The sequence below is a fragment of the Natator depressus genome, chromosome 1 (assembly GCF_965152275.1).
Source record: "Natator depressus isolate rNatDep1 chromosome 1, rNatDep2.hap1, whole genome shotgun sequence".
Classification (NCBI taxonomy): Eukaryota; Metazoa; Chordata; order Testudines; family Cheloniidae; genus Natator; species Natator depressus.
Genome location: NC_134234.1, coordinates 342,248,585 through 342,275,202, shown reverse-complemented (window position 1 = coordinate 342,275,202; position 26,618 = coordinate 342,248,585). Strand labels below are relative to the sequence as shown.

At 49.9% G+C, this 26,618-nt stretch overlaps 1 protein-coding gene across 1 annotated transcript; it reads left to right on the top strand.

Moving 5' to 3' along the window:
- On the top strand, positions 1-26,618 carry LOC141987569 (carboxypeptidase A1-like). Its single transcript, XM_074953020.1, has 11 exons — positions 1-104; positions 11,548-11,629; positions 14,722-14,856; positions 15,508-15,606; positions 17,553-17,654; positions 18,948-19,049; positions 19,493-19,603; positions 20,562-20,652; positions 23,451-23,650; positions 24,837-24,921; positions 26,431-26,618. Exons 1-11 carry the CDS (start codon positions 1-3, stop codon positions 26,616-26,618), a joined length of 1,299 nt encoding a protein of 432 aa, XP_074809121.1.

Sequence of the window (26,618 nt, the reverse complement as noted above, 5' to 3'; positions counted from 1 at the left end):
ATGCCTCCATCTCCCAGGGTGCCTCCTACTCTGCTGAAAATGAAGGCGCTGTTGGTGTTTGCTGCTCTCCTGGCTGCTGCCTTCAGCAAGGAGACCTTTGTCGGGTAGGTAGATGGACATTTAACCTGCAGGGATCTTCCTCCTTGGATGGGTTTGAAGTTAACATGCAGCCTTGCAAGTTGATGTGACAGAGAAGTTAGTTAAAGGGGTAGTGTCAGGCCTTGGAGGTTTCAAACCCCACCCCACCCGTTCGGTGAGCTGCAGCTGGAAGGAGATTTGCTTCTTTTAGCAGAGACTGTGCTGCTTGTAATCTAAGCTGTGGAAAGTGAAAGATGGATCAGATGCTAATGGAAGAGAGTAGGGGTGAGCATCTGCAATGTGCATGTGAGCTCCCTAGAGGGAGCTCAGGAGGCAGCTGGAGAAGAAGGGACAGTAGGTGAGGAGAAAAATCAAGTTTTTGCTTAAAGAGGGAATCCAGTTTAACCTCGTCAGTAGCTGTTATGAAGAAGCAACTCACAGTGCTCCAGCCACTGCGGGATGGTCTAGGGGTATCTGGTCCTGCCTCAGCTCAGGGGGCTGGACCAGATGTCCTCATGAGCGCCCTTCCTGCCCCACTTTGCTGTAATTTTATGGACTGCAGCTGTATTGAGTAGTGCTGCGGAGGGATATTGCAGGCGGGTGTCTGCTAGCTTCAGTCCAAGCACCACCGTGCGCCCAGATATTGGGGTGATGGGTGTCTTGTAAATGCCTGGGACCGACCCTTTAATACAGATACTAATGAATGAACTAGATTATACTGAGGGCAACTGGTACTTTCAGTAGATCCTCATCTCAGGGAATGGCTGGCGACATATGAATGAAAGGAGAGGAGCATTCTGTCCCAAGAAATGTTTGGAATGGAAGATGTTACAGGTATAGAAACATCAAATAACAGCCCTACCTAGCTCTTATGCAGCACCTTTCATCATCACAGGGCTTTACAGAGGAAGTCAGCAGCATTATCCCCATGTTAGTAATTGGGCAAGTGAAGCACAGGAAGTTGCCCCAGGTTAAACAGCAGCCCAGAGCCAGGACTAGAGACCAAGTCTCCTGAGTCTCAGTTCACCACTTTATCCACGAGGCTACACGCCACTCTGATAAGTTCCCATGCAACCCTTCTGCCTGTCAGAGTTGGCAGCAACAAGGGCCGGGTTCAGTATCTAGGGGTTCCATTCCAATAACACAATGCAAAACTAGCTCGAGCCCCCACCCAGTGACCTGGGACAAATATATACCACCCCCGCTGGGCGCCTCCAAGAGGCAATACTTCCCCTCTCGCAAGCACATAGTCTGAGTGTAACAAAAAGCCTTTTAATAACAGAGAGAAACGATGTGGCATTATGTTGGGGAAACACCACGAACAGGATTCATAACACAACCCATGTCCTTTCCCTTTAGTTCTTGAGTCCAGCAACCCAAAATCACCCAAAGTCCCAAAAGTCCAACAACCCAAAAGTCTCTGTCCCTGGTCAGGGCAGCCCCAGAGTTCAAAAGTTTATCTGCAGAGTTTTACCTCCCAACCTGGGTGGAGATTGGGGGGGGGCGGGTTTAAGGGGCACCTTACGTGGTCCAAAGCTGATGGCCCCACCTCTCCATGGGGCTCCGCTCTGCCAGCTGCCCCATGTGCTGCTCTAGGCCTCCAACAAATTACTCTGCTCCACCAGCCGCTCCGCTCGCCATCCCACAAACTGCTCTGCTCCACCAGCCACTCTGCTTGCCATTGCGCAAACTGCTCCACCATACATCTTCAGGCTCCCCCACTGCTTAACACAACACTCAGTGATTTCAGCTCTAGTCAGTTTAGCTCTTTTGTGATTTCAGCTTGTAGTAGGGGAGCCTCAGTGCTGGTGCACCATTAACCCAAAGTGAATTCAGCTCAGCAGCTTGTAACTAGACTCCTAATGGAATCAAAATTAGCTCTGATATTCCACAGTGGAGAGAGGAGGCAGTGCAATTAGCATGTAAGGCCCTCACCAGGGGGCCCATGCCACCAAGTATTAATACTTGTTCCCAGCCTCTCTCCATTCACAGAGTTTTGGAACCCACGTCCCTTGCCTAGCGAGTGCTACTTAGTTGATGGCGAGTCCCTCCATCATAACAAAAGGCCAAGTGCAGTTCCACTGTCCTTGATTCCCATAATCAGGGTAATAACAATTTATTCTTCCTGCCCCAATAACAGAGACACTGGGGATCCCACAGCAGCCAAAATGACCATTTGGGCAGCTATGGCCTCATTCTAGGCGGGGTGGGTGTGCCTATGCAAATGAGATCAGCCCCTGAAGTTCTTTTCCACAACTTGCCACACCTCACCACCAGATGTCAGGGTGGAGCTCATCCTGACTCTGCTGACACCCACAGACAGCGACTCGGTGTCTATAGACATAGACATGGGCTTGCTTAGTGTGCATGGGCTTGTTTAGTCTGAGAAGAATGAGGGGCGATTTGATAGCAGCCTTCAACTACCTGAAAGGGGGTTCCAAAGAGGATGGAGCTAGGCTCCTCCAGGATGGAGGATGGAGTGGTGGCAGATGACAGAACAAGGAGCAATGGTCTCAAGTTGCAGTCGGGGAGGTCTAGGTTGGATATTAGGAAACACTATTTCACTGGCTCTGTGGATGAGGGGAAAGCAGTGGACATGTTGTTCCTTGACTTTAGCAAAGCTTTTGACACGGTCTCCCACAGTATTCTTGCCAGCAAGTTAAAGAAGTATGGGCTGGATGAATGGACTATAAGGTAGATAGAAAGCTGGCTAGATTGTCAGGCTCAACAGGTAGTGATCAATGGCTCCATGTCTAGTTGGCAGCCGGTATCAAGTGGAGTGCCCCAAGGGTCGGTCCTGGGGCCAGTTTTGTTCAATATCTTCATAAATGATCTGGAAGATGGGTGGATTGCACCCTCAGCAAGTTTGCAGATGACACTAAACTGGGAGGAGAGGTAGATAAGCTGGAGGGTAGGGATAGGATAAAGAGGGACCTAGACAAATTGGAGGATTGGGCCAAAAGAAATCTGATGAGGTTCAACAAGGACAAGTGCAGAGTCCTGCACTTAGGACGGAAGAATCCCACTCACCGCTATAGACTAGGGACCGAATGGCTCGGCAGCCATTCTGCAGAAAAGGACCTAGGGGTTACAGTGGACGAGAAGCTGGATATGAGTCAGCAGTGTGCCGTTGTTGCCAAGAAGGCCAATGGGATTTTCGGGTTTATAAGTAGGGGCATTGCCAGCAGATCGAGGGACGTGATCATTCCCCTCTATTCGACATTGGTGAGGCCTCATCTGGAGTACTGTGTCCAGTTTTGGGCCCCACACTACAAGAAGGATGTGGAAAAATTGGAAAGCGTCCAGCGGAGGGCAACAAAAATGATTAGGGGACTGGAACACATGACTTACGAGGAGAGGCTGAGGGAACTGGGATTGTTTAGTCTGCTGAAGAGAAGAATGAGGGGGGATTTGATAGCTGCTTTCAACTACCTGAAAGGGGGTTCCAAAGAGGATGGATCTAGACTGTTCTCAGTGGTAGCAGATGACAGAACAAGGAGTAATGGTCTCAAGTTGCAGTGGGGGAGGTTTAGGTTGGATATTCGGAAAAACTTTTTCACTAGGAGGGTGGTGAAACACTGGAATGCATTACCTAGGGAGGTGGTGGAATCTCCTTCCTTAGATATTTTTAAGATCAGGCTTGACAAAGCCCTGGCTGGGATGATTTAGTTGGGGCTTGGTCCTGCTTTGAGCAGGGGGGTTGGACTAGATGACCTCCTGAGGTCCCTTCCAACCCTGATATTCTATGATTCTATGACTAGGAGGGTGGTGAAGCACTGGAATGGGTTCCCTAGGGAGGTGGTGGAATTTCCATCCTTAGAGATTTTTAAGTCCCGGCTTGACAAAGCCCTGGCTGGGATGATTTAGTTGGGTTGGTCCTGCTTTGAGCAGGGGGGTGGACTAGATGACCTCCTGAGGTCTCTTCCAACCCTAATCTTCCTCCTCCCTGGCAATGGGAATGCAGTGAGAACCAGGCTGGCATTGGCTGGGCCTACTCCTGGGGGAATTCTGCGCCACTGCACATGCACAGAATCCATGTTCCCTGCAGATTTCTTTGCTTCCCTGCAGAGGAAAGTTACCCTTCTGGTACTGGGGCTAACTCTCTTTCAAGCAGCACTAACTCCTGCTGGCTAAGGAGGGCCTGGTGCCGTAGAGCATTGTGTGTCACCTGCCCTTCCCTCAACCCCTGATGGAAACCCCCTCCACGTGGAGCCCCAGAGGAGGGAGGCCAACAGGGATGAGGGAGCTGGGGTTGATGCCGTAGGGTCAAAGTCTCCACCCCTGCATCCCAGGCAGGCGGGGGGTTTGATGAGAATAGGAGCTGTGGATGCTCAGCTCCTCCAGGGGCCGGCCTGATGATGCCATGTAGCCCAGAGCGCAGGAGAGAGGGAGCTTGTCTGAAGGGCAGAGGCACCATTTCAGATTTTGGTGGAGAAAATTAAATAAATATTAGACCCACTCAGCTCTATTACTAAAATGTTCTGACAGCTTGTGTCAAGTCACTTACGGCAGTGCTTTTCAATCCCTGGGGCGCGACCCACTACGGGGTCGTGGCACGTAAGGCGCTGGGTCGCCTTGCTCTGGTCAGCCCTGCTGACTGGACCGTTAATCGTCCCGTCGGCGGTGCTGCCCGGCTAATGCAGGCTAGTGTCTACCTGTTCCAACACCGCGCTGTGCCCTGGAAGCGGCCCGCAGCGGGTCCAGCTTCTAGGCAGGGGGGCCACGGGGCTCCGGGCGCTGCCCCCGCCCCAAGCACCGGCTCTGAACTCCCAGACAATGGGAACTGGGGGGGATGGAGGGGAGTGGTGTCTGCCTAGGAGCCAGACCTGCTGCTGGCTGCTTCCGGGGCACAGCACGGTCTGTGGTGCACCCCGGCTGCGCCGCTGACTGGGAGCCACCGGTGGTAAATCCGTGTCCGTGCCCCAATCCCCTGCCCCAGCCCTGAGCCCCCTCCCCAAACCTGGAACCCCTTCCTGCACCGCAAACCCCTCATCCCCAGCCCCACCCCAGAGCCTGCACCCCCCAGCCCAGAGCCCTGACCCCCTTCCACACCCCAATCCCCTGCCCCAGCCCTGAGCCCCCCCAAGCCAGAGCCCCTCCTGCACCCCAAACCCCTCATCCCCAGCTCCACCCCAGAGCCCTGACCCCCTCCTGCACCCCAATCCCCTGCCCCAGCCCTGAGCCCCCCCAAACCTGGAACCCCTTCCTGTACCCCAAACCCCTCATCCCTAGCCCCAGCACAGAGCCCTGACCTCCTCCCACACCCCAACCCACTGCCCCAGCCCTGAGCCCCACCAAACCCAGAGCCCCTCCCTGCACCCCAAACCCCTCATCCCCAGCCCCAGCACAGAGCCCTGACCTCCTCCTGCACCCCAACCCCCTGCCCCAGCCTGAGCCCCACCAAACCCAGAGCCTCTTCCTGCACCCCAGACCCCTCCTCCCCGGCCCCACCCCAGAGCCTGCACCCCCAGCCCAGAGCCCTGACCCTCTCCCTCACCCTAACCCCTTGCCCCAGCCCTGAGCCTCCCCAACCCAGAGCCCCTCCTGCACCCCAACCCCCTCATTCCCAGCCCCAGCCAAGAGCCCTGACCCCCTCCTGCACCCCAAACCCCTGCCCCGAGCCCCCCCCAACCTGGAGCCCCTCCGGCACCCCTAGCTCTTCATCCCTGGCCCCACCCCAGAGCCTGCACCCCCAGCCCAGATCCCTGACCCCCTCCCACACTCCAACCCTCCCCAGCCCAGAACCCCCTCCCACACCCTGAACCCTCATTCCCAACCCCACCCCGCAGCCCTCACCCCTGCACCCCAACCCTTGGCCCCATCCCTGAGCCCCTCCCACACTCCAAACCCCTCATCCCCAGCTCCGTTGTGTCACGGGCATCAATAATTTCCTTCAACTGGGTCCCCAGGAAAAAAAGTTTGAAAACCACTGACTTAAGAGACACTGATTAGGTTTAAAATGTTAATGTATATTCTTACTTTGCTACTAACCCTTGAATACAACCATTGAAACAACTGTAGAAAATTCTAGATGACTTTCTATCACCTTTTCGCAGTTCACCAAGCTTGGAATAGATCATTTAACTGCTGGAAACATCGTGCTAGGGCAAGGCCCCGGGAGTTTATACTGCAGCTGCCTGGGGCTCTAGGGGGTGGTACCTCACTACAAATAATAGACCAGAAACTGACCTTAAACAGGAGTGAAACTGACATTTTCAGGTCACTTTCACAGGATTGCCAACCCCAAATATTCAAAAATCATGAATCAGGCTCACCAAAATTAATTAGATTGGCTTTAAAAATCATGACATTATGTAAAAATAATAGATTTTTATTTGACTTCTGCTCTTTGAGCCTGTAGGGGCACCGGGGTCATATTTGGGAGCTCTTTCTCCACAGCCAGGAGGGGTAGAAACTTAATTTTTTTTAAGACTGAAGGCTGAAATCACCACATATTCACGTGACTCCAGGAGCTGGAGCTTTAAGGAAAACAATAATTATCATGAGCCTCATGACAAAATCATGAGAATTGGCAGCACTGCTTTCACTTCTGTGCAAAGGCTAATTACTCCCCTGAACCGTCTTAAACGCAACACTGCAGTGATTGGGTTGCAGTTCTCACAAGAGACTATTTAAAACCAAAACACCAAGAAAGTTCCACATTTCAAAGTGGAGAAAAAAAAGTGGAGACTTCTGAGGTATCTCAGGCCCACTGCAGGCAAGAAAGGAAAATAAACAGTCACAGGAGCTCTGGGCAGCTCTTCCTCGTGAAGAAAAGCTGGAGGGTCAAATCTTCTAGTCGTTAATTAAGCAAATTGCCATCAGCACCTCCACCCATAGATATTAACATGTTCCTAATAACTATACACTTCAAATTTAGATATCTGAGCCATCTTACCCAGAACGACACATCTTAGATGCGTTGGCTCAGGGACGACGTTTTAGGGTATATTCTGAACAGTTGGTGCCCAGTGAATAATACAAATCAGGACAATAATTGTCGACTTTATGGACTCTGTGGATGCAATTTCTGCTCTTTGTTCTGGAATTGGCCTGGATACAGCTGAAACCCTAAGAATTTGAGACATAGACACATCTGAGACTTTCTCATTCCTTCCTTTTCTTGGACTCAGAACAAAAAATGACAACACAAAATGGTTTTCAGTTAAAATTGCACAGCAGGCATTGCTCTACAACCCAGCCTGGGGCAAAACCTGCCACTCCTTGCGGGCTAAGTGATCTCCTTTCAGCTGACTCTCATTCTCTTTCTTTCTTCATCCTTCCTGACATCCTTCCCAGTCACCTAGGACTGATTGCTGGAGTCTCAGAGAACTGGCCTTCTTGGTGTTGCTACCATCTGTCAGAGTCCTCTTTGTCTGCAGCATGTAGCAGAGAGAGAGGCTGATCCAGTGGATAGGGAGCTAGTCCTTCAAGACCTGGGTTCTACTCCTGCCATGGACTTCCTGTATGACCTCAGGCCAGTGCAGGCCCAGCCTTAGCGGTGAGCAGGCTGGGTGACTACCCAGGGCACTGTTCTAAGGGGGTGCACCTCCTCCCCTCACTGCTTTTCTTTGCAGCCACCGCTGCTCTGGTCCCCCACCTTAGAGCTGCTCCTGGCCAAGCTGCTCCCAGGAGCTCTGTCTGCTGACGTACATGACTATGATCGGTAAACATAAATGCCAAAATAATTAGAAAATGAAATTCCCATTCTTATAAAAGAGAAAAAAACCCTTAATCATGTATATTAAAATTAAGTCAATACATTTCTGGTGGAGTGGAAAACAATAGACTAAAATATTGCAGTAACACAGAGTGTATCTGGTAGAGAAAGTAAGCAGATTTTAAGCAGATTTCATTTATTTTTATTTCTCTCTCCTAAAGAGAGTGTACAAAGTATCAAACGTGTGTTTCTGAGAACTGTGCTAAAGCTCCAGAACGGATGCCTCAAGGTTTGGGATTGGGAATATCTGGCTGTATTATCTCCTGATTCTTCTAAATTTACATATAAAATTAAAATATGGCTTTAATTGGTGTTTGTATATATAATTTCTTTCTTTATATGGGAATTAGATAGAGTGCTCATGTCAGCTAAATCCTTAATTATCTGCAAAAAACCAAACAATTCCCCACCCCAAACCTAGAGTTTTCAGGTGCCTAAGTAGCCCCTGGAATCACGGTTAAAGTTGCCCCCCATCCAAATCTGAAGTGGTGCCCCTGGTGAGCCAGCAGTGGCCAGAGGGCCGTGGGCTCTGGCAAGATGCAGCCCCCGTGTGACAGCGCAAAGCCCTCCTTGAGCCACGTGCCGAGCACCCAGCCCCATGAGCCACAGCAGCAGCGCAGAACAAAGGGTGCCAATAAACCATGTTCCAGGCCACCCGCACTGCTGCTGGCGGTGGCGAGGCCTTCAGAGCTGGGCGCCCGGCCAACAGCCCCCCACCATCAGAGCACCCTGCCAGGGCTTCATTTGTGCGGGACTGAGCTCTGGCACCTCTTTCAATACAAATTAAGCACTGGGGGGAGGCAGCAGGGCCCAGAGGTGATGGGGGGTGGGGAGTCCAGGGGGGCCAGGTTACAAATATAAGTTTGCCCAGGGTGTCAGTTTCCCTAAGGCTGGCCCTGGTCCAGTGCCTTAGGGACAAAGTTTCAAAGATTTGTAGGCACCCAAAGGGGCAGCTAGGCATCTAGTGGGGTTTACAAAGCACCTAACCTCTAGGCGCTTTTGAAAATCCCACTAGGTGTCTAAATACCTTTGAAAATCTGGCTGTTAGTCTCTCTGTGCCTCAGTGCCCCATCTGTACAATGGGGATAACAGCCCTGCTCTACCTCAGAGGGGCTGGGAGGAGAAACAGGTTAGACATTGTGAGGCAGCTCAAACACTATGGTGATGGGGCCACATCCGTACCACAGGTAGAGTGGGAACGTCTCTACACCGCTGCTAGCCCTTTCCTGGGTTTGGGCTCCCTCTTTTCTGAATGTAAACTTGGCTTATTACTGACCTTGGCACAAAAAGCAGGAGTGTGCTAATAAAGTTTGCGGATGACGCAAAGCTGGGAGGTATTGCCAATTTAGAGAAGGACCGGGCTATCATACAGGAAGATCTGGTTGACCTTGTAAACTGGAGTAATAGTAATAGGATAAAATTTAATAGTGACAAGTGCAAGGTCATGCATTTAGGAATTAATAACAAGAATTTTTGTTAAAAGCTGGGGACTCATCAGTTGGAAGTAACAGAGGAGGAGAAGGACCCTGGAGTATTGGTTGATCACAGGATGACTATGAGCCGCCAATGTGATATGGCTGTGAAAAAAGCTAATGCGGTCTTGGGATGCGTCAGGAGAGGTATTTCCAGTAGAGATAAGGAGGTGTCAGTACCATTATACAAGGCACTGGTGAGACCTCATCTGGAATACTGTGTGCAGTTCTGGTCTCCCATGTTTAAGAAGGATGAATTCAAACTGGAACAGGTACAGAGAAGGGCTACTAGGATGATCTGAGGAATGGAAAACCTGTCTTATGAAAGGAGACTCAAGGAGCTTGGCTTGTTTAGCCTAACCAAGAGAAGGCTGAGGGGTGATAGGATTGCTGTCTATAAATATATCAGAGGGATAAATATCAGGGAGGGAGAAGAATTATTTAAGCTCAGTACCAATGTAGACACAAGAACAAATGGATATAAACTGGCCACCAGGAAGTTTAGACTTGAAATTAGACGAAGGTTTCTAACCATCAGAGGAGTGAAGTTCAGGAACAGCCTTCTAAGGGAAGCAGTGGGGGCAAAAGACATATCTGGCTTCAAGACTAAGCTTGATAAGTTTATGGAAGTGATGGTATGATGGGATAGCCTAATTTTGGCAATTAATTGAACTTTTACTATTAGCAGTAAATATGCCCAATGGCCTGTGATGGGATGTTAGATGCGATGGGATCTGAGTTACATTCCTCACACGTGTGGGGGAAAATTAGAGGGCACACTGCTGCTGCGTCAGGCCCCTATAACGTTGAGAAGGGGTCTCTGGACTCCCCACTGGGACGTGGTCCCCATTCACTGGGTTTCACATGGCTGGCTGAATGTCCTGTTGTCAGGTGTGTGTTTTAATCCCGGGATGTGAGCAATAGCTACAGGACCAGAGGACGGACCAGTCCGGATCTGACCCAAGGTCCATCCAATCCAGAATCCCATCCCTGACAGTGGCAGATGCTTCAGAGGAAGGTGTAGGCACCCCCACAATTGCAGACGTGGGATAATCTGCCCCTTGCACCCCAGGTTTCATCCTGGTCTCTAAAGCTGTGTCTACACAGCCCGTGGCAGCTGAGGAGACAGACTTGTGGGGCTCGCATGTCTGCTCTACAAATAGCTGTGGAGATGTTGCATCTTGGGCTGGAGCCTGGGCTCTGACGCCTAGGCAGGGGGAGGGCTTTTGAGCCCGAGCTCCAACCAGAGTCACAACTAAAAAGCATTGTTTGCACAGCAGCTGTGTTTTTAGAGTGATCATGCGAGCCCTAGTCTGGAAGCTTGCTGCTGTGGGCTGTGTAGACATACCTTAATAATTAAGGGTTGGCTTAAGCCATGAAGCTTGAGGTGTCCCAACCGTTCGTAGCTTGTTTTTCAGAGTAGCAGCTGTGTTAGTCTGTATTCGCAAAAAGAAAAGGAGGACTTTTCTTATTTGAGCATAAATGCATCCGATGAAGTGAGCTGTAGCTCACGAAAGCTTACGCTCAAATAGCTTGTGTTGTCATTAATTATAACTCTGGGTGTTCTTGGTATCCGTAGGAATGTGGGTTTGTTATGCGAGGGTGTAACTCTTGCTGGTGCGGTCAAGGGGAGCCTCTCCCTTTGTAGCCCAACCAGACATCAATGGGTTTACCTGTGAGACTACTCCCGTGTAAAGTCCCAGTGTCGTTTAGTTTGCTGCTGGTGGTGTATTAAGAGCCCAAACTAGATGATCTGGTCCCGCCTCGCCTTTAACTCTATGACTCTATTGTCTGTGGAGTTACCGGCAGTAGGGTCTTACTGCTAGAGCTTGTTCCTGCTTGGGCATGACTCTATTTCCTTCTATAGCTTGGCCAATACCAAACATGCCCATGGCACTCAATGAATGACTAATGCTACTGCATGGTCCATATGATAAGGCATAGGGCTGAGATTCAAGATACCTGGGTGCTAGTCCTGGCTTGGCCACTGAATTCCTTTCTGACCCTGGGCAAGTCCTCTCCTGTCCAGAGTCCCCGTCTGTAAAATGGGAGTCATGGCACTTACCTGCCTTTGTAAAGTGCTTTGTGATCTGAGGATGGGAAGTCACACATGAGAGCTGAATAGTACGATGCCTAATGATGTCCGTTGCATTGACCATATTCTAACATCCCAACCAAATGGGTGTGTGAATCCCTCGGCGTTCCATCGCTTTGTCCAGTCTCACTTCCTTCAGACTCTCCTCCACGATCCCCAGTAACTTCTCTCCTTCTGCCCAGGAACCAGGTGCTCCGTATCTTTGTTGCCAATGAAGCAGATGTGGAGAAGGTGAAAGAGCTGGAGGAGCTGCAGGAGCTGCAGGTAACGGGAAGGCGCAGATCAGCCGTGTCTGAGACCTCTGTTGATAAGGACACCAGATTAACAGCCCTGGGGCCAGGAGGGTGCTAATGATCCCTAGAACTGGTACCACATGGGCCCATAGTAATATGGCTCAACCCTGGCCAGGTGGGACCATCTCTAGAGGATTTCAATCTCCAGGGCCATCCAGCTCTTGACCTCTGCTGAGACTGCCAAGACAGGGGAACAATTTGTGCCTCGTGTGATGGTGCTTTGGTACCATACGGCTTCATTAACTCTTCAAGAGGTGCACCAACAATACTGAAGGTGTTAATTGTACCATGGGAACAGACCTCCTCCATCTCTTTGTAGGGATTTACCCTGTATGGGTGTCAGATTTCTTTCCTTCCACTTGTCTCTCCTGTCCTGTCTCCCCATCTGTCTGTGAACAGCAAGCCCATGAGATGCTAGGTCCGTTCTGCTCACTGGGTGCTTAGGCACTTGGATGCTTTAGGTGTCTGTATTTCTCTCTCTGACCATCACTATTTGTTCCTTTAACTTCCAAACGGAACAAGTGCCTCCCAAAAGGCTTAAAAGCTGCCTCCCCATGGCCCTCAGCAGCTTCCCCTGCTTGGGAGCTGCCCAGAGTTTGGAACATTACAGTTCAGCCCTGGAGAGATCTCTGTATCAGGCATAACCCAACAGATGCTGCTATGCCTCTCCGGCTCTCCCGTGCTGTGTGCCAAGCAGAGAGAGGAGCTTGGTTAGCTTTTCATGCACCATTGGGGGCTGATCCCATATTCCCCCAGCTCCTCCTTTGCTTCCCCACACTCCCTTCCACCTCTCCATTATGAGGGGGCTGCAGCGGTGAGGGAAACCCCAGGATTCCCAGGCCGGAGCAGAGAGGATAAAGTTAAAAAACACTCCATGAGCCTGTGCTAGGTAGGAAAACATCCTCTGCCCCCTGTCCCTCACGGTCAAGAGGCAGCAGGAGTCTGTTACCACCAGTAGCAAGGGGATGCTTTCCTGAGGCTGCTGGACGTGATAGCTCTCTCTAGCTCCAAGCCTGACTCACCCAGCCCGCACTGCCTCGTGCCACCACACAGGGTCTCCTTGAGGCTTGGCCTAAGCTAAGCCGTTAGGAAGGGACTGTCAGTGGGGCCGAGATCCCTTCAGCTCGCTTCAGGGTCCAGCGTGGCTCTTAATGCTAGATTTGACATCCCACCATGATGCATTCGGATGACTCTCAGGGGAGGTGAGATGAAGAAGAAAACAGATCGGGGGTGGGCGGAGGGGTGGGTGGGGGTGCCGGGCCAATCAGCACATAAAATCTGTGCCACACGTTTGCTAAGAAACCCAAACCTGGTCTCATGGCAAGCTGGGCCCTAGGTCTTAAAGACACAATACAAGTAGCTCTTAATGACTAGCTAGCCTAGAATGCCCCAGGCCTGAGTTAGCGCTCACTTAGACCAATGTAAGTCCATTAACTGCAGTGGTTTGCACGGTGGGAGAGGAGCGTCGGACCCTTGGGGTCATGGGAAGGGTTGCTGAGACTTAAAAGCCTTTGAGTGAACTTGGAGGCAGTTGATGGTTTCAGTGCAAAGCAAAGGGAAACTAGCCCATTCCAGCTGAGCTCTGCTTTGAACTTCTGGGTGAACCTCAGGGTGTGCAACCCCCACATGGATTTAATCTAGAGATGGGATCAGAGCCAGAAAAATGTCTCATGTGCAACCATAGAGCAGAGGTTTTTGGAGCTGGGGCTCAGGTGTGGCCCATTATAAAGGGAGGAGCATGTTAGAAATTGGAATCCATCACTAGGTTCAGATTTCAAACACGCCCCCCCAAAAAGGTTTGAGATCTGTGACGGGACCCCCGGGGTACAACTTGAAATTGGGGTACTGCTCTGCCCCCTTAACTCTCCAGCCTGGGCTGCCTCTCAGGATGCTTTGCTAGTGCCAAGCTGCAAACCCCTCCAGGTGCTGTTATCACTCTGCACACCAGCACGTGGAGCCCCACACCCAGCTCCTGGAGATTGTGGGAATGCTCCCAGAGCCACTCAGGAAACTTCCCTGAGTCACAGCGATCTCCCTGGTGTGGTCTTGTGCAACTGAGTAAGAGAGTTGAGCAGTCCCCATTGTGCAACGGTCATTGCATTGTAAATCCCTTGATTACAACTCCCCTGCTGACTACTGGTCCCTGAGCACCCTCCTGGAAGGGATTCGCCTCCTTTGTATGTCACTAGCCAACTGACAACATATTTCAGTAGCAACCATACAGCAAAATCTCATACCCAGATACACACTAACCGCTAGACATATGCAGAATGGTGGGTTTCAGCAGATCATGACTTTTCATACGATATCTTCCATGATGTGCTTCGTATAAAATATGTCACAGTGATATGGCTGGGGTGGAGATGGGGGTTCCAGGGTGCTGCTTTGAGGTACAGAGTGCCACAAGATCCCAATCCTAATCAAAACTGAGACAAAAGTTTGCAACTAAAATGGCTGAATTTTACTAAAGCACATGTCTCTCACTTAGGGATTATATTTGCCATTCACCTCTTGATACCTCTCTTCATCTCTGGAGGCACCTATTAAGCTTGCTCAGCCCTTATGATAACTCCATCTCACCTCAAGAGTGAACCAATTCCTTCCCCTACCTTTCCAGAGCTAAAACCCTTACACAACTATTAGAAATATTTGGACCCGTCAGCCAGCCAGGGGCACTTTCAGTGCACTGCAGGGATATTTAGCTGCATGGAATCCGGAGATGTTTCCCCAGTGTAATTCAACAAGGGGCAATTCCTGAAGCCCCTGGCTGGCTGACGGGTCCAAATATTTCTAACACTGTTGAGAGTTATTTGTTTTGTCTTTGTTCAAAAAAGAACTCGATAAGTTCATGGAGGACACGTCCCTCAATGGCTATTAGTCAGGATGGGCAGGGAGGGTGTCCCTAGCCTCTGTTTGCCAGAAGCTGGGAATGAGTGACAGGGAATGGATCACTTGATGATTCCCTGTTCTGCACCTGGCATTGGCTATTGTCGGCAGACAGGATACTGGGCTGGATGGACCTTTGGTCTGACCCAGTATGGCCATTCTTATGTTCTTTGACAGCTGGATTTCTGGCGGGGACCTGGAGGCCAAGACGTTCCTACAGATGTACGAGTTCCCTTTGCCAGCCTTCAAGCTGTCAAAATCTTCCTAGAGTCCAATGGAATTCGCTATTCCATCCTGATAGATGATCTACAGGTGAGTGCTGGATGTGCAGAGGACTAGATGCTCTGCAGAGGGGGCTGGATCAGGAAACCAGAGATATTGCATGAAACTCACTGTGACCCTGTGAGTTATCTGGATAACTGACGGGCCAAAGTCTCCTCCTAAGTTACACCAGCTCGGCTCCTTTGTGTTTGAGAATACAAAGCCAAGTTCTGCCCTCTGTTTTATCCATACTTTCAATTCCACAGAAGGCAATAGCGTTGCATGGGCATGTAAGTGAGAGAAGGTTTTGGCCCATCGTTTTTAAGGTCCTGGTGGTGAATCGGGAAAATAACAAGTGAATTTGATCAAGAGCTAAATTCAGCTGAGCCTAATTGAAATTTCCCAGGCAAACTGGAGAGCTCATTCCGTTGAAACTCTGCTCGCAGGATAAACCCTCATTGGATGATCTGATCCTGAGAGCAAAGAATCGGATTGAATAGAAACTGAGAAAGGGTTTGGCCCAATAGTTGTAACTCATAGTCAAAGCTCAGCCATTTACAGGGGGAAGCAGGTGCAAGGAAATGAAAGGCACGTTCTCCTCGGTATAATCAGTGCTCTGTCTTCTCCAAAGCCTGCCTGCTCTCGGTGATGCCTTCGCATGTCTAGTCTTTCCTAACAGATTCTTCTCCCTGCCTCTTCCAGACGCTGGTGGATGAGGAACAGACTCAGATGATCCGTCAGCATTTCATGCCCCAATCTGTGGAGACTTTTAACTATGCCTCTTACCACACTCTGGATGAGGTAACAGCCGGTGCTCACCCATTGACGCGTGACCCACCAGGGTCTGAGAGGAGCATTTGTGGAAGGCCAAATTAGGAGAATATGAGACAGGCTTTCACCATTGAATAGACCACATGCACCCTCTCCACTTAGGGCTACCACACAAAGCAAAGACCATGGGTGGGCACACAATTTGCATTGTGGCAAAGATGCATTTTGGAATTGCTCTCTCTGCTGTGTTGTGGTGCTGGGACACTTTGGAGGCTGATTTTAAAGGCTCCAAACTGGCTGTGATGGGTTCCCCCAGGGTGCCACCAGGAACTGGGATACCACTGAGCCCCCTGACCCACCAGCCTGGGCTCCCTCTCACACTGTACTGCTGTGACAAGCTGCAAAGCCGTCCAAACTTGCACTTTCATCAGCATTCACACAGGTAAGAACACGGCCAGCTGTAGTTACACGCAGGCTCTCTAATCACCAGCTTCTCAGCCTGGGACCCCAGAGCAGTACTGTCCTGCCCTGGTCAAATTTGGCCAGTATATGGGTTTAATACCCGGTCCGCCTCTCCCTCAATGTGAAGAGGACAATGCACACTTGTGGTAACCAAGCAGAGATTTTCCCCAAGCACTCCAGTCAAAGCTCACTGGTTTAGATTAAAACAAAAACAAGTTTATTAACTACAAAAGATAGGTTTAAAGTGATTATAAGGGGTAGCAAACAGATCAAAGCAGATTACCTAGCAAATAAACAAAAAAGCAAACTACGCTTAATATACTAGATAGACTGGATATGAATTAGCAGATTCTCACCCTAAGAGATGATACAAGCAGGCTGCAGATCCTTAAGGGACAAGCTGCACTTGCTTTACAGCTTGGAATTCTCAGGTCTTTCATGCATAGGCTAGAAATCCTTTTAGCCTGGGTCCAGCACTTCCCCCAGTTCAGCCTTTGTTCCTCAGGTGTTTCCATGAGTCTTCTTGGGTGGGGAGTGAAGAACAACAGATGATGTCACTCCCTGCCTTATATAGCTTTTGCATATTGCGGGAACCCTTTGTTCCAAAGCTGGTTCCCAGACCAGTCTGTGGAAAACTACTGACATCCCAAGATGGAGTCCAGCATCATGTGGCCTGGTCACATGTCCCTGTAGAGTCATAGTAGCCATTACTTACAGGCTGTCTGTAGCGTTCTCAGGAAGGCTCACCAGATGGGATAAGCTTCTCCTGAGGCTTACTGTTTTCCCGAATAGTTCATTGCCCTGAATAGGCCCTTCCCAACCAGCTATCTAGACTGAAAGCATCTTATCTAGTGGGCATTACCCAGGTGTAACTATATCTGAAATACAGATACATAGTCAATATTCATAACTTCAGATACAAAAATGATACATGCATACAAATAGGATAATCATAATCAGCAAATCATATCTTTTTCAATGACATATCACATGACCCGTCTTGCATAAAATGCATCATAATTATGCCATAATCATATCATAATAATATCATTATGAAGAATACGGGGTGCAGTGTCACACCGACCTCTAATTTTTCACCCACACTTCATTGCATTTTCTATACAAAAACAAAAAGAAAAGCTATGCTCTGGCCCATATCATCTGAGACTTTCAAGCGAGTAAGGCAGTCGGATACACAACAGCAGTGGACAACACAAGGAGGAGCAAATGAAAGTCCCCATTCAAAGATTTCAGCAAGCAGTTTAGTTAGAAAGGTCTTCTCCTGGGCCTCTGTATACAAATGGCAAATGTTTGTGTTTAAAGTTTGGTAAAGGGAAGATAAGGATTGGTTAGCCCCTCCCCAAGCCCTCCACCATGTCATGGATCAGAAAGCACTGGTGCCAAACTAGAAAATAGTCCCAGGGGTTATCTGAAGCAAAGGGAGTGTGGGGACCACACAGGTGTATGCCAATCTGCTGTTTAGACCTAATTCCAGCATCCTCTTTATACGCCAGATCTACAACTTCATGGACTTATTGGTTGCTGCAAATCCAAACCTGGTCAGCAAAATTCAGATCGGGAACAGTTACGAGGGCCGCCCTCTTTACGTCCTGAAGGTAAAGTCACAGGGGATAGCCACGGGGCCTGATTCGGCTCTCACACCGACTTCTCGTTGATGTACCTCCACTACCCTCAGTGGAGTAACTCCTGATTTATATCAGAGGAGAAAAGAATCTGCCCACATACTCTGTGAAAACGCACAAGCGCAAACCCTACTTTCTGTTGCACCAGTGTAAATCAGTGGTAATGTCAGTGGAGTTACCCTGGTGAAAACCTGGTGCAAGCTCTAGGATAATCAAGCTTCCTGTTAATAAACCTCTGCCATTGCTAGTTAGCAAAGAGGCATTTACTTCCTAAATACCACCTCAGAGATTCAGCAGAGCATATTTACCCCTCTCTTGCTCTGTCCCCTGCCAGCTAGTCTTTCCTGGGGAATATTTTAATTGCTTTGAACACCCTTTCTGAGTTCTGGTGGACAGAGTTCACCCCATGATGGACTCTTCTATTATCTTCCGTGGGGCCAAGTCAAGCTTTGGCTAGTGGCCTTCCAGGAGAACTCAGGGAATGGTATGGGTGATTCCCTAGATATGAGATTTTTCCTGCAAAAAATTTAGACATTTTACTTTGGAAATATTTGAGTTTTGGTCAAAAAAACCTAAAAATTTAGGCCAAAACTGGATGCTTTTTGTTAAAATTTCCTTTTTGTTAGAAAACCCATTTTCTGTTGAAAAACTTTTGATAGAAATTTTTCTGCCAGGTGTGTGACTCAGTTCTTTCTCCTGAATCAGTGTTAAGCCAATGTCCTGGCATGACATAGAGTGCACTGTGCTGCTGGAGATGCCATCTTTTGGATGAGATGTAAAGCTATGGTCCTGACCCCATATGGTCATTGAAGATTCCCGCAACGCGTTTTGCGGCAGAACAGTTAGTAACCCTGGTGCTGTGGCTAAATTCCAACCTGGGTAATTAGTACATTCTGCTGACTTAAATTCCCCCAAAATTGTTTGCCTCCTTTCATAAACCACAGGCTAGTGCTGTTGCCATGTTCCACCCCAGAGGTAACTGCATTTCAGGGATGAGTGAAGAAATATACAATACAATGTATCTATCAAGTGCCATAAGGTCTGGTCATTGTGGATGATGGCTCCTCTGGGACTATATGAGCTCCCTGTTCCTAAGCATGATGTCATTTAAAAAGGGGGAGGGAGATCTCTGAAGCTCGGAGACATCTGGCATGGCATAGACTCCCTGAGGGGTCACCTGAGCAGCATTCCGATCTGTGGTACTAAAGGATGGGTGAGCTGCACTGCAGAAAATCAACCCCCCTGCATCTCTGCTTTTCCATGCAGTTTAGCACTGGAGGAACCAAGCGCCCAGCTATTTGGATCGACACCGGCATCCACTCTCGGGAGTGGGTCACTCAGGCCAGCGGAGTCTGGTTTGCGAAGAAGGTACCGCCTGCGGTTTCAGCGGAGAATGGCACATTCCAGGATGAGGGGTGAAGAGAGACCCGGGACCCCACTAGCTGGGATGTGCTTGACCTAGAAGCAGCATCAAGCTCACCTGACATAGTCACGACAGCTAGGAGCTGGTGAAGTCGGTAGTGCTACTTCTGTGAGTGGGTTGGGCCCTGATGAAGGCAGGAATTGTGCACAGAGGCCAGAAAAGGCTAGAATAAGCTCCCTGTTCCTTGAAACAGGCCTCCAAAATTGCAGGGTTTCAAGCCTTGCTGCTGGCGAGGGATAATGGGCCAGGTTCTCAGCTGGCATAAAGTGACAGCTAATTGACGCAGGCTGTGGCTCTGGCCCTATGTGCGTAACGAAGCACGGTGCTAGAATGACTAATGTGTCTGGGTCTCAGGGCAGCTTGTCCTCACTTGTGCCTCCCTGTTCAGATTGTTGATAGTTATGGCACAGACGCTTCTCTCACCTCCATCCTGGACAACCTGGACATCTTCCTGGAAATCGTTACCAACCCCGATGGCTTTGCTTTCACCCACACCAAGGTATTTCTCCTTGGCCTCCTTAGCCAGCCTTTATGACAGCGACCAGGTCTCTGGCTCAGGACTTCCAGGCAACAAACTCTTGAGCGGGGGGGAGGGGCGATGGGGGGGGCTGGATGGGGAGTGGAAAGAGGTGTCCCTGCAGCTTGGTGAGCCGTGTATTGGGTCCTGATACTCTACTGTTTCAGTGCTATGTAACGGGAGCCATTTCTACCCACCCGGCACATTGGGCAAAGCCCACACAACGGTGAAAGGCCATGGAGAATCACTGGAGGCCTTAGCGCTTGCTTCAGTCTTAACAGGGAAGAACTTGCTATGTGGGTTAGAGGCTCCATCAGACCTTGCTGGGTCAGGAAATTGACCTATATTTGCCCTGAGCCTCTGGATTTAGCTATAACAAGGCAAGTACACCCAAGAGAAGTTAAGGGAGGCCTGATCTATCCAGATTGTAGGCACCTGAGTCTCCATAGCATTACTGTTTGATATCTGTATTACAGTAGAGATACCAACCAAGATCAGGATACCAACGTGGTAGGTGCCGTACAGCCACATAGTGAGAGATGGAGCCTGCACCAAAGAGTTGGCCAAGACAGGCAAAGGGTGGGAGTGGAGAGAGAGAGGGAGAATTATTTGCGCAAGGTGAACCAGCAAATCAGTAGCAGAATCTAGAATAGAATCCAAGATTCCTGAGTCCCTGTCTAACACCCTATCTCCTAGGCCTCACTGCTCTCCTCACGCCTTTATATTGGTGTAACTGCATTGACTTCAGTGGATTCACTCCAGTGTAAGCAAGAGGAGACTCGGGCCCCTAGAGAACAGACTTTCTCCCCACCAGCACCGCGTGACCCATCAGCCCTAGGAGCCGCTAGTCTCACTCCGCCCTGCGGGAAGGCCGCACACCAGGCTGTTAGTGAGCGGCCCTGGCTGGCACCCTGGTGAATGATTCTCCCCTCTGTCCCAGAATCGCATGTGGCGTAAGACCCGGTCCATCAACGCTGGGTCGGCCTGCGTCGGCGTGGATCCCAACAGGAACTGGGATGCGGGTTTCGGAGGTATGGTTTTTCCTTTAACCTCTCCTTGGGGGAATTTACGTGGACTCCCCTAGGCCCAGGGAAGGAGCGAGCGAAGGGCCTGGCAGTGCTGTTCGCAGCCGGTTAATGGGAAGAGCTGGGTTTTATCCTGGGCTGGCCCCTACAGCAAAGCAGCATCTTCTACTGCTTTGGAGTGACCCCAGCACCAGCCCACCTGCATATATCCACTCTCCTCCACGGCAAGGAGAGGCAGGGGGAGACTGGGCCTTTAGGGGCAAGCACAGGGGGAGGGTGATCAACAAAAAAGTGGGGGTCGTTGGGGGCATTGCCACAGAATCTTGTTCCCAGGGAAGAGCCGGGAAGAACCTGAAGGGAACTGAGCATGTGGCCTAATCCATGCCCCCCTCTGCCAGTCTCACCTGGCGTGCTTTAGCCCACCTCGAAGTGGGAGAGGGGAGTTCAGACTAGGGTTGCCAACTTTCTAATCGCACAAAACCAAACACCCTTTCTCCGCCCCTTCTCCAAGGTCCCACCCCTGCTCACTCCATCCCGCCCCCGACACTCACTCTCCCCCACCCTCACGCACTTTCACCGGGCTGGGATGCAGGAAGGGATGGGGCAGGATATGAGGGGTTTGGGGTGCAGGAGGGGGCTCAGGGATGGGGCAGGGGTTTGGGGTGTAGGAGGGGCTGGGGGCTCTGGCTGGGAGTAGGGGCTATGGGGTGGGGCTGGGGATGAAGGGTTTGGAGTGCAGGAGGAGGCTCAGGGCTGGGGTAGGGGGTTGGGGTGCAGGAGGGGGCTCAGGGCTGGGGCACGGGGTTGGGGTGCAGGAAGGGATGCGGACTCTGGATGGCACTTATTTCAGGCGGCTCCCAGAAGCGGCCGGCATGTCCAGCTCCGAGGCGGAGGAGCCTGGGGGCTCTGCATGCTGCCCACGCCCACAGGCGCAGCCCCCACAGCTCCCATTGGCCACAGTTCCCAGACAATGGGAGCTGCGGAGCCAGCGCTCAGGGTGGGGGCAGCACGCAGCTCCCCCGTGGCCACCTCTGTGCCTAGAAGCCGGACGCGCCGGACGCTTCTGGGAGCCTAGCAGAGCCAGGGCAGGCAGGGAGCCTGCCTTAGCCCTGCTGTGCCACCAACCAGACTTTTAGCAGCCTGGTCAGCAGTGTCGACAGGAGCTGCCAGGGTCCCTTTTCGACCAGGCATTCCGGTCAAAAACTGGACACCTGGCAACCCTAGTTCAGACTCCATGGCCCCTTCAGTCCTTGGCCTCTGGTTTGCCAATGGGGGTGGAGAGGAACTAGTGACAATAGTGATGTGAAAACCTGGCTGCTAGAGACTGGGAGGAGACCACCAAATTCATTCCACCTAGGCCACCAAACAGCCAGTAGCCGCAAAGAGCTTTTGATTTGTGCTGGCTAGAGCTGGAAAACTCCCTGCCCCCCATTACTGACCCTCTGAGCCACCATGTTTCTGAAGCAAAGATACCCTCCTGTTATACCAATAAAATAAAAACTAGCAGGATCTTATTAAAGGGACAAGTCAAAATGCCACATATATATAATATAATAAATAGTAAATATAATAATAAAAAGAAGAAATATATACAAAACTCACACTGTTGTATTGTTACTTATTCCTTACTTAGCTATATATATATATATATATATATATATATATATATTCATTCATACCAGTTCTGCATAGGGGTTATAGTTACCAGCCTAGAAGTTGCTCGTGACAGAGTATTGGCCAGGTAGCCTGTACACGAGAGTGGAGCCGAGTCCGTGTCAGATGCGCATCCGATGCTCCTGAAGGGTAGTGGAAGAACTGGAGACTCAAAGTTCTCAGTCCTTAGTGTCCATTTTTATAGGAATTTCTTCCTATGCCAGTCCATGGAATTTGCTTTGTCATATTGTTAGTCATGACGGCTCCAGGACGGCTGTCAGGTGCTCATCAGCTTTCTTCATCCTTTGAATTGGTCGGGTGGAGCCCAGTTTGCCCTCCGGGCGGTTCTCTGGTTGTTTCCACCTGGCGTCTTCTTTGGCCAATTGATATCAAATTCCTAGGCTGGCACCGATTATTCAAAACCCACCATTCATTCACATATATTCTTTACTTTAATAAGAACACATTTCTTATTTCACCGAGTATTGTTATTTATTTGAGACTCCCTGTCTCTTAACATTCCTTCGGTATTAACTTTCTTTTAACATACAAAGGTGTTATTTATTTGAGACTCCCTGTTTTTTGACATTCCTGATACAAACAATAGAGGGTGGGAGTCTCTATGTGACATTTCTATGAGCGCCGCTCCAATTAGCGGCTCTTCCCGGGTGTTTCAAAAAAACATGTCAATCTCCATCACAAAGTATCCGTTTGCAGAGTAGAGCCAATTGAACATAACCATTGGAGAAAGTAAAGTTAGTTAAAAAGCATGTCAATCTCCATTACAACGTAGCAGTTTACAGAGTAGAGTCAACTGAGCACAACCATTTGGTAAAGTAACGTTAATTGAGTGGTTTACGTTTATAAGCGTCAATCTCAATAACAAGTGAGAAAAAGTATCAATTCAGAGAAAGTAGAGTCAATTAACGGCTTGCAAGGTTCTTAGAGTTAACTGACGCTTTGCAAGCTTTAATCCAGACACCGGCAGCAGTTATGGGGAATTGTAAATCAATATTGCAGATTTACAATTATGTCAAAGAGGAGAATTACAAATGTTATAAACTGGAGTTGCAAATCAATATGGCAGATTTACAATTATTATAAACAGAATCACAAATATTAAGAATATGCCTACACTCCTCCCTCTGCAGGGTCCGGGGCTAGCAGCAACCCCTGTTCTGAGACTTACCGTGGCCCTTATGCCAACTCGGAGCGTGAGGTGAAAGCCATCGTGGACTTTGTGAAGAGCCATGGGAACATCAAAACCTTCATCTCTATCCATAGCTACAGCCAGCTCCTCTTGTATCCCTATGGCTACACCAAAACCCGGGCCTCTGATTACCAGGAACTGGTAGGGTCTTCCTCAGACCCTCAGGGTGAGGTGGCTGCCGGGGGTATCATCTTTCAAAGTGGGGCCAGAACGATATGAAGACTGTGTGGTCACTCAGCCGCAGGGCCGGCCTGAACCCCTGCAACCCAGCTGTGGATTTTCTCCCCGCACGGGTTTCTCCTCTGCAACCACATCCCCTTTTCTGCTCTCGCACATTTTATGTCCAAAGGCCTCTTTGCTCTCCCTCTGTGGCTGCGTTGCAACCAGCGTAAATGGGTTTTGGGGCTCAGAGGAGCCAGTTGCAAATCATAGAATATCAGGGTTGGAAGGGACCTCAGGAGGTCATCTAGTCCAACCCCCTGCTCAAAGCAGGACCAATCCCCAACTAAATCACATGGCTGACTCAGCAGAATTTAGGGCACCTGGCTGGCGCCTGCAACGACCCAGCTAGGCTGGTGAGAGGGGGGCATTCAAAGGGGTGAGTTGAAGGAAGAGCCTAGGGAACGATGGAGGACAGGCAACAAATCCCATTTTCCCATAAGGCAGAAGACACCTGTAATGCACTGGCTCAGCATGTGCCATCAATAGTGTCCTCTAGTGGCTGAAGCCCAGGGAGGGTAAGAGCCTGGCTGCTGTCACAAGCAAACCGAGATCCTCCTTTAGCTCAAGCAGCAGGTGCCTCTGTTCTGCTTTGGAGCCAAAGGTCGTAGGCCCCACTGAAGTGGCGCACGTATGATTTAGTTGACCTGTCTCTCTCAGGTGGGGCACTAGGTGACATTGTCTGCCTGATACAAGCACTGAAACGTCAGCCAAACTGGAACTCAGTGTTCAAACAGCGTCATAATCTGCCGTCTCTATTGGGCAGAAGGAGGAGTGCCCAGTATCCCAAGGAGGGAGGGAAACATAGGGAGAGTCCCTGGAGGAAAGAAAGGGAGCTCCTGCAATGCCATAATACTGGGGTGATGGGCAAGCAGGAGCAAGTTCTGCAGGGCAGATCCACTCAGCCCCAGTCAGTTGTATATTCCCAACAATGCTCTGCTTTATTTTTCCAGCCTGTGCATCTCTTCCCCCTGGAAAGATGCAACAAGCTCCCAGCTTCCCCACCGCCCCGCTCCAGTCTGGCATCCTGCCCCAGCTCCCTCTGAGCACAGACACCACTCACATCCATCATCTAACTCATTTTTCTCCCCTTTGCATTTTTCTCCAGGATAATATTGCGAAAGCTGCAGTCACTGCCCTGTCTTCCCTCTATGACACTCAATACAGATACGGCAGCATCATCACAACCATCTGTAAGTTACTGGGGATGACCTGGTCCCTTTAGCCATGGTGGGTGTGGGAGGAACCAGACAGCTTAGTCACTCTACTGGAAAGTACAACCACCGTGAGAACCTTTTCCTAGGCCAGACATGCCAGGAAGCCAGTCCCCACTGTCCAGCTGCTAGGAACATTGCCACTCACATATCAGACCATTGGTCCCTCAAGCCCCTGTAAAGTCCAAGGACATCCCCGTCAAATACCTGACCAGGACCTCAGAACAACTTTAAAAAATGCTGCCCTAGTGAATCCATCCTAGTTTTCATACTAAGCCCAGTGCATGCTGGGTTAGGATTTTGGGGGCTCAATCAATGCTGTGTGAACATGCTAATGTACTGGCGGCATGATGGGTGTCATCATTCAGGCAGTGTTTGTACTTTGGTACAGCCACCCCACAGAGGCGGCATCTTGCCTTCAACAGAGGGCAATAAGTGGTACTTCAAAGTAAGGCAACCTGATCTTCATAAGGCGTCTGGCCAATGGTGCAGTGTGTGTGAGAGCGCCCCTGTTTGACCACTGCAGTAAGAGTCTTAAAAAGCCTTGAAGGATTCATAGATGAAGGCCAGAAGGGACCATCCATTGTAGTCATCTAGTCTGACCTCTGCATCAACAGACCACTGCTAGAATTTCACTTAGGACCTGTCTTTACTACCAAGCTACATCGGTGCAGCTACATGGTGAAGACACGCCATGTTGATGGGAGAGCGCTCTCCTGTTAACGTAATTACTCCACCTCAACGAAAGGCGGAAGCTTTTCGGCAGGAGATGCTCTCCCGACAACATTGTGCAGTGCAGACACCACTTTAAGTCGATGTAACTTGTGTTGCTCAGGGGGGTAAGCAGTAGTGTAGATAAGCCCTGAGTGACTTCTGCATCCAGCCTATATCTTTCGGTTGAGCTAGAACACATCTTTGAAAAAAAAAAAAAAGGACACATCCAATCTCTCCATCATTTCCATCGCTAAATCAAATCCACCACATCCCTAGGTAAGTTTGAAGTCTGATTTCTCCACTTTAAATGTCACGTTCTAGCCAGGGATGTGGGCTGGAGAAACCCACATGCTTCATCAGTGAGGAGAGTGGAACTTGGGCTTTCCCCACTCTTTGTAGCCTCTGTAATTTATTCTTTGAGCGATGTGCCTGTGCCACAAGGCTCAGATCGAAAACATCCTGCTGTTCACAAAACTTGCATTCGGTTTTTAGATCAGCTCATTATCTAAAGGACCAGCAGCAAAGTTTAAATCCCCTTCCCCAAAATTTGGTAGCCAGAGGGTGATGTAGGCCCCTAGCTCTTGTTTTATTCATTTGGTGTAAGTAACTGAGAGCCAAACACTCACCCTTTGTTGCAAGGACCTATGCAACAATTTGCTGGTTGTATTTTTCAGCAGTGACATTTAAATGACCTTATAACTGGCCCCTTCTCTCTGCACCCATTACTAATGCTAGCCATCATTTTTTCCTTTTGGATGGGTTTCCTGAATCTAGATCAAGCTAGCGGTGGAACCATTGACTGGACTTATAACCAGGGCATTAAATACTCCTTCACTTTTGAACTGCGGGACAGATGGCGTTATGGGTTCTTACTGCCTGCCAACCAGATCATCCCTACTGCCGAGGAGACATGGCTGGCACTGATGACCATCATGGAATACACACGTGACCATCCCTATTAA

Bases quoted from the DNA above. Each gene is read 5' to 3' on its own strand.
- LOC141987569 (XM_074953020.1), top strand. From the start codon at position 1: ATGCCTCCATCTCCCAGGGTGCCTCCTACTCTGCTGAAAATGAAGGCG. The intron at 17,655-18,947 runs GTAAAGTCACAG...TTTTCCATGCAG, and splicing joins GCCCTCTTTACGTCCTGAAG to TTTAGCACTGGAGGAACCAA. The intron at 20,653-23,450 runs GTATGGTTTTTC...CTCCCTCTGCAG, and splicing joins CTGGGATGCGGGTTTCGGAG to GGTCCGGGGCTAGCAGCAAC.